This window comes from Sinocyclocheilus rhinocerous, unplaced genomic scaffold, assembly GCF_001515625.1.
Source record: "Sinocyclocheilus rhinocerous isolate Xijiao unplaced genomic scaffold, SAMN03320098_v1.1 scaffold200, whole genome shotgun sequence".
Lineage (NCBI taxonomy): Eukaryota > Metazoa > Chordata > Actinopteri > Cypriniformes > Cyprinidae > Sinocyclocheilus > Sinocyclocheilus rhinocerous.
In genome coordinates this window covers 842,819-858,764 of record NW_015641014.1, presented here as the reverse complement: position 1 = coordinate 858,764, position 15,946 = coordinate 842,819, and the positions used below count along the sequence as shown (strand labels likewise).

At 36.7% G+C, this 15,946-nt stretch overlaps 2 protein-coding genes across 4 annotated transcripts in view; both read left to right on the top strand.

Moving 5' to 3' along the window:
• The window catches only part of LOC107753557 (plasma membrane calcium-transporting ATPase 1-like), a 17,290-nt gene extending 5,853 nt beyond the window's left edge, over positions 1–11,437 (top strand). The window contains exons 5-19 of the mRNA XM_016569723.1: positions 1,392–1,637; positions 3,520–3,666; positions 3,764–3,978; positions 4,072–4,314; positions 4,872–5,113; positions 5,590–5,827; positions 5,991–6,170; positions 6,249–6,336; positions 6,424–6,530; positions 7,630–7,821; positions 7,910–8,123; positions 8,444–8,655; positions 8,733–8,840; positions 8,928–9,116; positions 9,908–11,437. Coding sequence (XP_016425209.1) covers positions 1,392–1,637; positions 3,520–3,666; positions 3,764–3,978; positions 4,072–4,314; positions 4,872–5,113; positions 5,590–5,827; positions 5,991–6,170; positions 6,249–6,336; positions 6,424–6,530; positions 7,630–7,821; positions 7,910–8,123; positions 8,444–8,655; positions 8,733–8,840; positions 8,928–9,116; positions 9,908–10,243 — 2,957 coding nt within the window. The 3' untranslated portion in view covers positions 10,244–11,437. The remainder of the gene's footprint in view (positions 1–1,391; positions 1,638–3,519; positions 3,667–3,763; positions 3,979–4,071; positions 4,315–4,871; positions 5,114–5,589; positions 5,828–5,990; positions 6,171–6,248; positions 6,337–6,423; positions 6,531–7,629; positions 7,822–7,909; positions 8,124–8,443; positions 8,656–8,732; positions 8,841–8,927; positions 9,117–9,907) is intronic.
• A 315-nt stretch (positions 11,438–11,752) lies between these two features.
• The window catches only part of gtse1 (G-2 and S-phase expressed 1), a 10,749-nt gene continuing 6,555 nt past the window's right edge, over positions 11,753–15,946 (top strand). The window contains exons 1-7 of one of the 3 annotated variants that reach the window (XM_016569721.1): positions 11,753–11,888; positions 12,153–12,207; positions 12,492–12,549; positions 12,933–13,572; positions 13,655–13,816; positions 14,396–14,537; positions 14,871–15,269. In XM_016569721.1, coding sequence (XP_016425207.1) covers positions 12,186–12,207; positions 12,492–12,549; positions 12,933–13,572; positions 13,655–13,816; positions 14,396–14,537; positions 14,871–15,269 — 1,423 coding nt within the window. In that variant the 5' untranslated portion in view covers positions 11,753–11,888; positions 12,153–12,185. Of the gene's footprint in view, positions 11,889–12,149; positions 12,208–12,491; positions 12,550–12,932; positions 13,573–13,654; positions 13,817–14,395; positions 14,538–14,870; positions 15,270–15,946 lie in introns of all 3 variants that reach the window. The other 2 variants (XM_016569720.1, XM_016569722.1) reach the window with 2 other exon arrangements.

The window sequence follows — 15,946 nt, the reverse complement described above, 5'->3', positions numbered from 1 at the left end:
AATTCTTTGATGAATGGAAAGTTTAAAAGAATCTTACTGACCCCAAACTTTTAAACAGTAGTGTATATATAATCTTATGTATAATATAAGACTTATACACACAAGTTGCTGTAGTAGCTATTTCTTACTGTGACTTTCTCATTGGTGCAGACTGTGGTAGGGCGGCTGGAGGAGTTGAGGACGAGGTTGAGGCAGAGGCGGGCTGGATTGAGGGTGCTGCCATCCTCTTGTCTGTCATCTGCGTGGTTCTTGTCACAGCCTTTAATGACTGGAGCAAAGAAAAGCAATTCCGTGGACTGCAGAGCCGCATTGAACAAGGGCAGAAGTTCAACGTGCTCCGAGCTGGTCAAGTCATTCAGATTCCTGTGGCCGAGATTGTGGTTGGAGACATTGCACAAGTAAAATATGGTAAAATGATCTCGCTTCTCCCTTGAGATTTACGAAGAAAAATGCTTACATATTGCTTTAAACTCTTTAAACTCTTACGCTGTTAAATGGACATTTTTAAAGAATTGTTATGCAGCTTTTGCCATTGAGTGACAGTTTATGATGACCTCATCAGTCAAGCTTCAAAAATGGACAAAAAAAATGGTGTGCTTTTTCACTTTTTGAATTTTCAGTTTTCAAAATAATTACAAAGAAAGCAAGTAACACATTCAATTAAACATGAAATTTTAAAGTAGAAAGACTTACTCAATATTTTTATTTGCAACTTTTACAACCATTTTTTAAATTCTGCATGTCAATGTGTGAGATTAAAGATTCAAGGCAAGTCAAGAAATTAACTACTTTTTAAAGTTTTTTTTCCTTTTTGGAGCTTGACAGCCATGGAATGAACTGTTGTTTTATGGAAAAGCGCTGTGTGAAGATAAGAAAAAACATTTATGGGAAAATACAGCATATAGGTTTGGAAAGACAAGTGAATGACAAAATTATCTTTTTTGGCTAAGCTATTCTTTTAAAAAATAATGTTAAAGCATATAAAAATAGTTTCTTTTTTCATTAGTCTGTTTGTTTCTTCTTGTTTTGTTTGGCATTTGCCATGCTCGATTAAAAACCTCTCTTTTGGCTTGCGATGCAAACATCTGTCTGTTGTGTCTCAGACGACACCATCTGTCCTTTGCTTTGTGCTTGCAGGTGACCTCCTTCCTGCTGACGGTGTACTAATCCAAAGCAATGATCTAAAAATTGACGAGAGCTCCCTCACTGGAGAGTCGGACCATGTCAAAAAAACTGTGGACAAAGACCCTATGCTTCTTTCAGGTTTTGCTCTGCTTTTTTTAAGTAACAATAACGGTAACAATCAAAATTTCAAGACTGATGCAGTTTTGCAATTGCAGCACTTACATACAACACCTGGTTACATGCCCATTTTTGTCCTGTTTACTCAGGCACGCATGTGATGGAGGGCTCCGGAAAAATGCTGGTCACAGCAGTGGGGGTGAACTCTCAGACGGGAATCATCTTCACTCTCCTCGGAGGCGGAGATGATGATGATGATGATGATGATGACGATGAGGAGAAAAAAGAAGAGAGGGAGAGGAAAAAGAGGGAGAAGGAGGAGAAAAAGCGGGAGAAAGAAGAGAAAAAGAAAGAAAAAGAGAGGAAGAAGAAGGAGAAAAAAGAAAAAAAGAAAAGTATGTTCCTTAATAAGATGGGTTTCTGAAAAGCATTTCCAAAATAATAACTAAAGTATCCATTCTGTTCTAACCAAGTTTAGGTTTTCTCCCCAAAATTAAGCTATTATTAAATAGGCAAACTATTTGAAATGCTTTAGCCAGGGACTAGATGCATCATTTTAAACCTACATGACTCGGATGCCAGAAGAGTCACATCATTTCCAAATTACTTGTATCTATAGATATCACAAATATCTGATTGATCCATCTCAATTTTCAGCAGCCAAAAAGCCAGATGCAACAGATAAAAAGAAAGGTTTGTATTAGCACATATGCTGTAACTGTATGTCATAGCATTTCCTTTAGATCAGTGGTTCTCAACTGGTGGGTTGTGATGTAAAAATGGGTCACAGGTCTGTTCTGATGGGTAAAAACAATGCTAATTGCAAATTATAAAATGCAGCTAACCATATAATTGTGCATTGCCTCCTATATATATATATATACTGTATATGCATCAAACTTGGACCAATACAGTGTTTTGGTGCTAATTCATCTGTCACTTGGATAAATCTAATCAAATTAGGCAGATGACATGCTTTCATTTTCAGAAAACATGAACAAAACTATGCAAGATATGACAAAATATGAACCAGACTGCTTTAAATATGGGTTTGTGTTCGTGTTCCTGTTTTTTTCTAAATTCAAGAGACATTCTGAAACCAAATTTGACATTTTCCCTGTTCAGCCTATATAATTTTGTACATTGATGGGTCTATGGAGTTTATTATTAACAAATTTCAAGGTTTGATATAAGGGTTATTTTTGTTACTTTTGACATATGTCAAAACTGGTTGAGAACCACTGCAGGAACATCACAAGAAATAGCAGTCAGTGACATAGTTCAATCAGTAGTTGCTCTTTTGGCACGCATTTTGTGCCTTTCTTTTCTTTATGTATTGAGTGTACAAGTTGCGAGAATGTCCTGTGAACATATGCTAACTGTGCTCTTCACTCTTTTCATGCTGATTAGCAGTAAGAAGATTAGGGCCTTTGGCCTTACAGCTCTGCTTTTTCCTCTTGTCCATATACAAACACATACAGGCAGACACATACTGTAAATATTGGACTGTCAGAAATGTTGCAAGCAGAATTCAAACTCATATTGGCCAAATGAACATCAGAATGCAATACACTACCGTTCAAAAGTTTGGGGTCAGTAAGACTAATGTTTTTGTAAGTCTGTTATGCTCACAAAGCCTGCATTTATTTGATCAAAAAATACAGTAAGAACAGTAATATTGTGAAATATTATTACAATTTAAATAATTTTTAATTTTAATATATTTAAAAAATATTTATTTATGTGATGGAAAGCTGAATATTTAGCAGCCATTACTCTAGTCTTCAATGTCCATGAACCAGAAAGCATTATTATCAATGTTGAAAACTTATTATTGCACTTTAAAAAATGAACATGCAGAAGTTACATTAAGAAGCTATATTGTAATTTGTATATATCATAATGTAATGAAATTGGGTTGATTCTGTAGTATTAAATCATTTCAATGTCCATGAACCAGAAAGCATTATTATCAATGTTGAAAACTTATTATTGCACTTTAAAAAATGAACATGCAGAAGTTACATTAAGTAATTTGTATATTATTTGCTATATTGTAATTTGTATATATCATAATGTAATGAAATTGGGTTGATTCTGTAGTATTAAATCAAATTTTGATGTAAATGAAACCAGCTACTTTAAAAGCATTTTATGTTACATGACAAACCATTTTTGGTAGTTTGATACATGCACAGCCATTGTACAGTACAACATTTATAAAACAGATTATAAGTACATTTAAATTGGATTTATTTTAACATCACTCTCATTCAGAAAAGGATGGAGGCAGAGTGGAGATGGAGCCACTTAACAGTGACGATGGAACAGAAGAAGAGCCTAAAAAAAACAAGATTCCAAAGAAAGAGAAATCAGTACTTCAAGGGAAGCTCACCAAACTAGCTGTACAAATCGGAAAAGCAGGTAAATATTGTTATGTTAATATGTTTTTCCTTGTATAAGAACTCAAAGAGAGGCTTTTAAGAGGTTATGTAATGTTCATGTGTGTTTTTTTCCCCAGGGCTCTTCATGTCAGCCATCACAGTTCTCATTCTTGTGGTGCTCTTTTTGGTGGATACTTTCTGGATCCAGGGGCTTCCCTGGATTAAAGACTGCACTCCTATCTACATCCAGTTCTTTGTCAAGTTCTTCATCATCGGCGTAACTGTGCTGGTTGTTGCCGTGCCTGAGGGTTTACCACTTGCTGTCACCATCTCATTGGCCTATTCTGTGAAAGTATGTGGTCTGTTTTTTTGCAGAAATCTCATGACAAACTTGTACATACAAAGGTTACAACTGTAGTAAAATCATCAATGTCATTCTCTGTAGAAAATGATGAAGGACAACAACCTGGTGAGACATCTGGACGCTTGCGAGACGATGGGAAATGCCACTGCAATTTGCTCTGATAAAACAGGCACCCTAACCATGAACAGAATGACAGTGGTTCAGGTGTATATTGGAGACAGACACTACAAGAAGGTTCCGGAATCTGATCCGATTCCTGGCAACATCATGAATCTTCTCATCACAGGCATTAGTGTTAACAGTGCATATACTTCAAAAATTATGGTAAGAAACTATATTTTGAATGTACTTTAAAATATACACAGGGTCCAAAAACTGTTACCACAAGAGAAAATGCTTCTAATTTGCATATTTGTTAAATGACAAATGATATTATCAGAATATAAATTTGGGTGAAGAATTAATATGAATTAACTTGTCCTCATTTCAGTTTAATAGCATCAACACGAGCTGCATAAACCCCATAAGTTTCTGTAAAATATGTCACGTCACAAATTAGTATAACAGAATAAATATAATACGGTGTCATATATTATATTAAAATATATATATATTTTGTATATATTATGCTATATTTAAGTTGTTCAATTTATGTTATAACTTGTCTTTATTTCAATTTTCAATTCATGTTTGTTTAAAGATATTTATTTATTTAAAAAAAACAAAGAAAGATATTATTTAGTTAAAGAAATCAATGTGATTTTAGACTTTTGGACCACACTGCATTAAATCTTGTTTAGTTATTTATGTGATTTTTGCTCTCTTTTTTGTAAGATTAGACTTGGTTTCATGATTTTCATAAATGGCTTTTTTTTGTCTAGCCTGCTGAGAAAGAGGGCGGTCTGCCCCGTCAAGTTGGGAACAAAACTGAATGTGCCTTGCTAGGGTTTACCACTGATTTACGAAAAGATTACCAAGCCATTCGCAATGAATATCCTGAGGAAAAACTGTACAAAGTATACACCTTCAACTCAGTGAGGAAATCCATGAGCACAGTCCTTAAAAATCCAGATGGAAGTTACCGTATGTTCAGCAAAGGAGCGTCAGAAATCCTCCTGAAGAAGTAAGTGTACATTTAATATTTCAGATGATAATGATTTTCAGGTGATTTGCCATTTGCTAGATAATAATACAGGTGGTATTATTATGGTGAGGGATGTTCTCATTCAATAGATCATTTCATTGGTCAGACATCTTTATAGGTCAGGTTGAGTCATTTTAGTCCAGTTTTCCTGGAAAAATAGACCATTTAAAAGTTTGAAAACACTAAAGATGCTGTTACATTAGCAAAATTTTGCTGACAAAGAAGTCCTTTGTCCACTCTCAATAATATTAGCGATGCATGAAGCACCATTCACACAGAAGTCACTTTCAAACCAAGCAACTTTCTGTTGGTCAACGCAGCAAATTGACATGAAAACTTGAACCCGATGTGAAATCTGCATGGTTCAAAGTTTAAATATGAAGTGAGACTACATACTTGTATCATTAACTTTCCGAAAAGTTATTATAGTTTAATAATAATTAATATTTCCCCAGGTGCTGTAAATTCCTTTCAGCCAATGGTGAAGCCAAAGTCTTCAGGCCCATTGATCGGGATGACATGGTGAATAAGGTGATTGAGCCCATGGCCTCTGAGGGTTTGAGGACCATCTGCCTTGCCTACAGGGACTTCCCTGTTTCAGACGGGGAGCCTGATTGGGATAATGAGGCAGATATATTGACTGGACTTACCTGCATTTGTGTGGTGGGCATTGAGGATCCTGTTCGGCCAGAGGTAACTGCTCACTTGACTATTAATGACCCTGCTATTCCCTCCAGTTTACATGGAAAATATGCATTTGACAGTGAAAACAAAGCAAAGACATGCTGAGGTGCTCATTACTGTAAGTCAGCATGTGTTTGTTGACACCTAACTTCGGGTGGTATAATCGCCACAGGTCCCCGATGCTATTAAGAAGTGCCAGCGAGCAGGCATCACTGTGCGCATGGTCACAGGGGATAACATTAACACCGCTCGAACTATTGCAACCAAGTGCGGCATTCTCCATATGGGTGATGACTTCCTGTGCCTTGAAGGCAAAGAGTTCAACAGACAGATACGCAATGAACTTGGAGAGGTGAGGGGGTCAAAATAAAAAGTGGATCAGTTTTTATTCGAATGAAAGGTTGATACTAAGGCCTCATCATATTTTCAGATTGAGCAAGAGCGCCTAGACAAGATCTGGCCCAAACTGCGTGTACTTGCGAGATCTTCTCCAACTGATAAGCATACGTTGGTCAAAGGTAATATGTTTTAAACAGGACTGTTGTTAAAATTGTGGTGAATGTTGCAGTCTGACTGCAAATAAAATGTTTTGCTGTCTCTTTAAGGTATAATTGATAGCACCATCATAGAACAGAGACAAGTAGTTGCTGTCACTGGAGACGGAACCAATGATGGCCCTGCGCTAAAAAAAGCTGACGTTGGATTTGCAATGGTAGGACTTTTTTTTCAGAATTGAATGATTTACTAGCACATCACTATAATAGACCTAACAAATGCAAATGAATACTGTATACTGAATAAATTAAAGAAGAAAGAATCTAGCTATGTTTCAAAGCAAGTTGCAAATTTAATCTGAGTACATCTTGGTCAGGGTAGTGGCATATTTAATTTGGCTGACTCTCAGCCGATCACATCTACCTATAGGAATACGACTATCACCTATCACGGCATATCACCTATCACCTATCACGGCATTCCTATGTAAGCTCTATTCAGTATTATTCAGCTGCTTTTTTGCTTGCTCAGGAGCAAATTACCCTCCTCCATCCCCAACTCCTCCTTTTGCCACAGTCAGGACTCTGCTTTCTGATATTCCTTGTTGAATCAGACTCCTTTTATCTTGAGCAATGTGTTACACTTAAATATCATTAAGTACATTAATGATATCTGCTTTGTTCTGTTTACCCTTGGGGGTTATTATTGCTGCTTATTATTATTATTATTCATGCAGCCATGAATGAGCAGGGAGTTTTTACCCAGAACAGAACCATACCGCCAAACCAAACTGTATTCTAAGTGTCAGTTATTTTGACGATAGTGGTCCTGACAGAATTATGATTAAACCACTGATGTCACATGGACTATTTTAAAAATGTCCTTACTACCTTTCTGGGCCTTGAATGTGTCTGTTGCATTGCTGTCTATGCACGGTCAGAAAGCTCTTGGATGTCATCAAAAATATCTTAATTTGAGTCCCAAAGATGAATGAAGGTCTTACTGGTTTGGAATGACATGAGGGTGAGTAATTAGTGACAGAATTTTAATTTTTGGATTAACTAACCCTTTAACAACATACTGATTACATATCGTCTTTAAGAAGAAACTTTCACTAGAATAAAACCGTTTTAAAAGTTGTGAGTTTTGAAATTTACAGTCTAGTACTTGCATAATGTCTTAATGCCTTGTTTTTAATCGCATAAAATTCAATTATATGGCATCTATCCTGTAGTATTCCAAAATAAGCATGAACAAGCTTGGAAAATGAAAGTTAATGAAATTTGACAGTGACATGTCTTGACCTGTCTTTTTAGGGCATTGCTGGTACAGATGTGGCCAAAGAGGCATCAGACATTATCTTGACAGACGATAACTTCAGCAGCATTGTGAAGGCAGTGATGTGGGGGAGGAATGTCTATGACAGTATCTCAAAGTTCCTCCAGTTTCAGCTGACAGTCAATGTGGTGGCTGTCATTGTGGCATTTACTGGAGCCTGTATCACACAGGTTAGACTTCTGCTTCCACTTTCTCCTGTCCTCGTCGCCACCTCGTTCTTTCTATTAAACTTTTTGCTTTGTCCAACTCTCCACACAGGACTCCCCTCTCAAAGCTGTACAGATGCTGTGGGTGAATTTAATTATGGACACATTTGCATCACTAGCACTGGCAACGGAGCCTCCCACTGAGGCTTTACTGTTGCGCAAACCATATGGCCGTAACAAGCCTCTCATTTCCCGCACCATGATGAAGAACATCCTCGGACATGCTGTATATCAGCTAACCATCATCTTCACACTGCTGTTTGCCGGTAAGTACCACCCAAAATATCTAGAGCTGGGTTTACCAAATGGTGGTTTACGAACCCCTGGGGGTTTGTGAGGGAATTGCAAGTTGATAAACGCAACGTGCGCTAGGTTCACTTTATTTACACATTCGCCTAATTTCCAACATTTTTGTGGGCAGAGGTTTTAGCAGTATTCTGCCAAAATAAAAACTCAAACTATTTAGTTTTGAATGTTTGAAAGTGAAGAATTTGATATAGAAATATTAGTATTGTAACTTGTTGTGTAACCCGGATTTAGAGCATCCAGTCAGAGTATGCCGGATATTATTCTTTTTTTTTCACAGGTGAACAGATCTTTGACATTGACAGTGGCAGGAACACTCCTCTTCACGCCCCTCCTTCAGAGCACTACACCATCGTCTTTAACACATTTGTGATGATGCAGCTCTTTAACGAAATTAACGCTCGAAAGATCCACGGTGAGAGAAATGTTTTTGATGGCATCTTCAATAACATGATCTTCTGCTCCATCGTATTCGGGACCTTTGTAATCCAGGTACGTCACATTGTAATCTCTATAAACCTGTGTCAACTATTAACAATTCTGAATCCCAACATGGTTTGGTTTTTTAGATTCTAATCGTGCAGTTTGGAGGGAAGCCTTTTAGCTGTGTAAGTCTCTCTGTTGAGCAGTGGCTGTGGTGTGTCTTCCTTGGCTTTGGCTCTCTTCTCTGGGGGCAGGTAGGCCTTGAAAAGCATTTTAACTGCTGATGACTTTTGAAATTATGCACTGGGTGATGTATTGTTTTCCTCACCTCCGACCCACAGTTGATTTCCACCGTTCCCACAAGTCGTCTGAAGTTCCTGATGACAGCAGGTCATGGCACTCAGAAGGAGGAGATCCCTGAAGATGAGCTGGAGGAGATGGAAGACCTGGATGAAATCGACCACGCTGAAATGGAGCTAAGAAGGGGGCAGGTTCTGTGGTGCAGGGGTCTCAACAGAATTCAGACACAGGTACTAAATGAGGTTTCTTTCATTTCATGCCTTAAAGGGTTAGTTCACCCAAAAATGAAAATTATGTTATTAATTACTCACCCTCATGTCGTTCCAAACCCGTAAGTTCGTCTTCGTTCATCTTCCAGAACGTAATCAACGTAATGAGCGTTGTTTACGTTCAGCATGCACGCACTGTCTACTGAACGTAAACAACGTCCATTACGTTGACTATGTTCTGGGGTACTCTCCAAAATGGCGGAAGATGGTAACTCGGGGAGAAGAATTGCTGAATAAATTATGTTATTATTGTTTTTTTGCGCACAAAAAGCATTCTCGTAGCTTCGTAAAAAATTACGGTTGAACCCCTGATGTCACATGGATTATTTTACCGAAGACCTTGATACGTTTCTGTGCGTTGATCGTGGTAATATCCTTGCTGTCTATGGAGGGTCAGCGATCCCTCAGATTCCATAAAAAATATCTTAATTTGTGTTCTGAAGATGAACGAAGGTCTTACGGGTTTGGAACGACATGAGGGGGAGTAATTAATGACAGAATTTTCATTTTTGGGTGAACTAACCCTTTAAATCCTAAGTTTGATTACATTTTTTATTACGGTGTCTTTTTGTCTTACCTTTTGCTATGTTTTAAATGTTTTAAATGTATAGATTTTGTCCCAGACCCAGTTTGTCAATCTTAAAATATAAAATCCATTATAAAAATATGAATGAGTGCATGTTAAACTATAATTTCAACAAAAATTCTAAATGGTAGAATGCTACTGACTGATTTTGGTGCTTTTTATTCAGATCCGTGTGGTTAATGCTTTCCGGGATTCCATGTCTCCTTACGAAGGCCTGGAGACGCCAGAGTCTCGCAACTCCATTCACAATTTCATGAGCCACCCAGAGTTCCGTATTGAGGATTCAGAACCAGCCATCCCTCTCATCGATGACACAGACCCTGAGGAGGACGCACCTACTAAACGAAACAAGACTCCTTCCCCACTGCCTCCAGTTTTATCCCCTAATCAGAACAACAATGCATCTGACAGCAAGGGCTTCCATCAGCACAAAAATATAGCCAAAACGATCCTTTCTCCGACTCCTGGAAGCCCACTGCACAGTCTGGAAACCTCTCTATAATCCGCTACCACCCTACGTCAGATCACGTCAACAACCGAGGACACGTTAAGTACAAAATCAGGGCTTCTGGGCCTCTGATAGTGAACTGGAAAAGGAGCAAAACTTATTTTACTTGTTTTGTTTTGTTTTTTAATTTCATGGAGGTTTGTTTCATTCTTTTCACATTTGGCCTGCACACCCTGAAAGTGTATGGTTTGGGAATGATGTTGCTCAAATGTTCAAATTCTTTCCTATTATATTTTGTTCATTCAAATATTTTGATATAAGGTGTTTTGGCTGTTCATATAGATAAAAATATTGGGGAGTTTTTGGACAAATTATTATTTTGGATGAAAAAGGTTCACATGTAGTTGCTGCTCTGTTTAATTGTGAGCAAACACTTTATGAAGGTCCACTATTTGCCTCTAAATCAGTTTTGATTTAGATTTTTTAGAAAACTAGGAATCCTTAGATTATGTAAATTAAATGGGAAAAGATATAATGCATCAAGATTTTTAAAGGGGTATGGCTGGACGGTAAAAGTCATTGATTACAGGCTTATTATTTCATGAAACGTAGCTTAACTGCACTCGCAAAAATGACGCATTCAAGGTGTATTAAGGGAATGAAATATTAACAGGTTTACAGTGGTACATTGTGCTCATTTTTGTCTTGATTTTCTTTCTTTTTAAATCAACCAGTGATGAAGGCTATGCTAAAATGTAACAGTGTATTTTCTGTTTAGAGTGTTTTATCAATTTTGATCCACCCCACCTCCTTAAACCACAGACAAGGACTCAAAAACACCACGCAGGTCCCCTGAGTTTGTCAAGATGCTGTTTTATGAATTATTGTGATGGTAATATGAAGTATTTTTATTATTTACTGCAAATATTATTCATTGTGGGGACATGTTATTATTGGTTTTAACAAAATGTTATAAGATTTGTTACAGAAATGTACACAGTAAACAATACAAGATTAGAAAAAGCAAGTAGGAAAGCAACAGAGAGAATTTGTGGGTAAATTTTATTTCACTGTAGTTTCATTCCCATTTTGGGAATGAATATTTCATTTCATTATTTCATTGTTTTTGCCTTTATTATGATAGGACAGTGAGTAGACAGGAAGCAAAGTGGTAGAGAGAGGGGGACGGGATAGATGTTTATGGAAAATAATTTTGTAAATATAAATGGTTATTGTGGTTTAATTTACATTTGGAAGTCTTTGAGTTATGTGTATGGTTTTTGACAATAAAATATTCATATTTAGCTTAACCTAATCATTGGTTTTAATTTGAATCTTATCGAGTATATATTTTACAATATTATTAGATTATAAAATAGCGTACTTAACCATTCATGTGCATTAAAATAATCAGAAATGCTCTTTTTTATTTTCCTGCGCAACGGAGCAACCACGCCCCCTGGATCTTGTGCAGTGAGGGGCTACTGGCGTAACGTCACTCAACACGACGACTGCTGCGTTCCGGAAACTTGCTCCACCAATCCCGTCGCAGCATTCATGTCACGTGATCTTCGAAATCAGGCTGGCCAGTGGCCACGAAATTTGAAATGTGGAGACCGATCGCTAGTGCCGGTTATTTAATGTGAACAGTCAACACTACAATTAATAAATATAACCCGAGAGCTCTATCCAACAAACAGTAAGTGTTTTTGGTCATATTAAATGTTTATAATCTGTTTTAAGATCAAATTAGAATATGATCGTTGAGTAAACCGTATGAATACATGAGCTCCATGACTTGCATTATGTTTATGTGTTGGTTATTAGACTAAAATGCTATTTTTATTGAGTATCGTTAGGTTTATTTCGAGTATTTTAAGTTGGGTTAAAAGTACTTGCTGATGTCTCAAACGTGCAATGGAAAAAAAACGGAACCACATTAACTGTAAACTAATGTTAGCAGGACTTTGGCCTCCGTTTGTTTTCCTGGCTGAAGATGGCATCTCTCACTCACCGTGGTAATCATCTTTTTATTTAATTACAGTATCTCTAAACTACCCTTACAAAAAGTACTTGAGTGGTACAATGGTACAGTGATACTAGCAGATGGTAATGCAGTGGTTAACCATGGTAAAAACACTAACATGGTTCATGTTAGTGAAGACCAACAACAGTATTTAATTTTTTTTTGTAAGTGTACTGTAACAAGCCACAGAAAATAAACACTGATTTGGCATATGTAAACATACTTTAAAATATAATTATATATTTCTTTGTGTTAATTAGTGTTTTTTTCTTCTAGATTTTGTTTCACTGGCTGAAGAGAAATTTGACTTTGACGTTTCATTGTCACCTGCAAGGTTTGTTTTCTATGTTCAAGGCAGTGAACATACTAAATTAAAACAATTAAAAATCGTTTTTGTTGCAAAACTAAACTTGAAACACAAAAATAAAACAAAAAAACTGAAATGACAATGAGTCTTACAATTACTAAAATTAAAATTAAAATCAAGCTGAATAGAACAAAAATACCACTAATAAAAATGACTTGACCTTGATATGAACAGATTTAATTTGGTTAAATGGTTTGGTTTGGAATGACATGAGAATGAGTACATAATGAAAGAATTTTAATTTTGGCTGATTATTCCTTTAATGTGTGCTATACAATAAGAATTATAATGTTTTTTTTAATATATATTTTTTATGATGATATACATCATGTGGAAATGTTCTTTCATAGTTCTAAAGGAGATTACGATGTTGAGGATGAGGTTTTCATGGGTCCGGTCAGTAATAAAGATAAACGCATTTCTCATGGAGTGGAGATTCATGTGACGGACCGTATAAGCAGCGGCCCGTCTCTGGGTGAAGAGCCCAGCTGGAGTCCGCTTACAGGAGAGAAGTTTGATGAAATCTGCAAAGAAGCTCAGCTACTCGCCAGACATCTCGAGCAAACCGTCACAGATTCTGTAGCCGAGAGCAGCATCGTTTCCTCGAGCCAAGCCAAGGAGATGGAGACGTTTGAGCTGGACAACACAGTCAAACTGAACATGTTTAGCAAGCCAGCTGATGTTCTGAGTCCCATCAAAAGAGAGACCTTTCTTGTGCAGGACAGCCCGATGAAGCAGCTTCCACCTGCCATTCAGAAGCGTATGCTGAAGGCTAACGGGACGGCCGGGTTTGGTAAGCCACGTCTCAGTACATCGAGTCCAGTCAGGCCCGCTGTGACACAGCCTAAGATGGCTACTAGAGACAAAGCCCTTGTGGCTAGTAGTGGGGTGTTACCCAGGAAACCCACAGCACAAGGGAACTCGCGACTTTCCTCCAGCACCAAACTGCCACCGGCTACTAAAACTAGGCTTCCTCCTCCTCTCAGCAAAGTATGAGCACTTCCCTCTATTTATTTATAGATTGTTAGTGTTTAACATTAAGATTTACTTTGAATGTATCAATGTTTTTCAGGGTAATTTTGGGCTAAAGCGCAGTCCCAGCAGTAGAAACACAAGGAGAGCTGGTTCTTCTGAAGACCTTCTGTCCGATAACACCAGTGTTGCTTCTGATGTCAGTGATTCGTCCTTTAACACTAGTTTACCAGGAAGAAGCAGCATTCCGGCCCGGAACAAGGTAAAAAGAGCTGCCACTGTTGTATATTGTTATTTTCTTCAATAACTTTTGATAATACGGTTATGTAACTGTTGATAATATCAAAAATGCAGTAAAAACAGTAATATTGTGAAATATTATTAGAACAAAAAAGTTTTCTAATATATTTTCAGCAGTCACGTGATCCTTTGGAAATCATTCTTACATGCTGATTTGCTGCTCTAGAAACATTTATTATTATTAATGTTGAAAAAAATGTTGTGCTAATTAAAATTGTGGAAACTGTGATATACTTTGATTAATAGATTTATATTAGAATAGAATTTATTTGAAAAACAACAGAACTTTTTTGTAACATTATTAAAAAAAAAATTTCTGTCAGTTTAGATCAGTTTAATACATTCTTGCTGAATAAAATAAATTTCTTTAAAAAAAAAATTACTGACCCTAAACTTTTGAACTGTAGTGTAGGTTGTAGAATAGGCATGTTTTGTCATTTAGTGTAATTTATTACCAAAATAAGAGGATGTACACCATTGGTAATTGGTTATTACAGATTTTCAAAAATTATATATTTAAACTTTTTTCTATATCATTTAGACAGAATTGCGAGCTCCATCTGCTCTTAAAGCTCCTTCACTTCAGAACTCAAGAGTTGTAGACAGGAGGAGAAACACTTCATCCTCTTCCTCATCTGTGTCCAGCATCAACTCTAGTCTAACTGTCTCTCCAGGAAGTAAAGGTGACCTTTTTATACTTTTATCATATAATGCTTATAGTTAATATTCAATAAAAAATAGTAATTTAATAGCCTTGAAAAAATTTCAAAAGGAATACCCATTTTTCATACTGTACCTTATGATGTTGTGATGCCTAAATCCACATTTAAAAGTATTTATGTATTATTTTTTTTCTTTTAGATTTACATTTTTATTATGAATTAATTGTTTACAAGACCATATACATATTAAGAAAGTAAATGACTAAAATGCAAGTGATATACCTGAAAACTTTTTGGGTATCTACTGCCATCTGCTGGTTATGTTAACATATCTCATCTTCTTCCTCTCACCAGCTAAACTGAATTCCTCCCTGAACTCCAGCACTAACAGCATCGGCGCTCGTTCACACAGCAGTGTGAGCAGGTTGCCAAGTTCTAGTCGCAAATCCTCTGTCGTCACCAGAAACCCAGAGCCCCCTGTCAGCAGACGGACCTCCATCTCTACACAGGGGAGGAGGGCATCTGAACTCCATCCCAGACCTGTTAAAGCTACACCCCTTAAGAAAACAGATCCATTACCGCCTCCACAGCTTCAGACCCCAGCACAAAATACAGTTGAAAAGACCACCTCTACATCCAGCATCCCTGCATCTGCTGCTAAGATGGGAAGTGCTCTCAGAGGAAACCCCAAACTCAAGGTCCCAGTGGTGCCAACACCCACAAACTCCCTGAAGGGAGTTCGCAGATCAGAGGGTGAGAAAAAAACACAGTCATGTTAATGAATAGGAACTACTAGGATGAATCTCTCTAAACCCGTCTAGAAAAATCAGAATCAGAATCAGAATGAGCTTTATTGCCAGGTATGTTTACACATACGAGAAATTTGTTTTAGTGACAGAAGCTCCACAGTGCAACAGAATGACAGTGACAAGACAGGACATAGATAATAAAAAGAATAATATACAAATATACAAAATAGACAATGTACAAAATAGCAAAAACACAATATATAATATAGACAATTATGTATGTTACAATTAAATATACATATTTAGCCTATGGAAAATTAAGCCTCTTAACACTTTTTGCTTTGAGACATTTTCTTGTCAACAAATTATCTTTATCATAATAAACATATGTGTGACCCTGGAGCACAAAACCAGTCATTAGCACAAGTATATTTGTAGCAATAGCCCAAAATACATTGTATGGGTCAAAATTATAAATTTTTCTTTTATGCCAAAAATCATTAGGATATTAAGTAAAGATCATGTTCCATGAAGATATTTTGTAAATTTCCTACCGTAAATATATCAAAACTTAATTTTTGATTAGTAATATGCATTGCTAAGAACACATTTAAACACGATTTTCTCAATATTTAGATTTTTTAGCACCCTCAGATTCCAGATTTTCAAAAAGTTGTATCT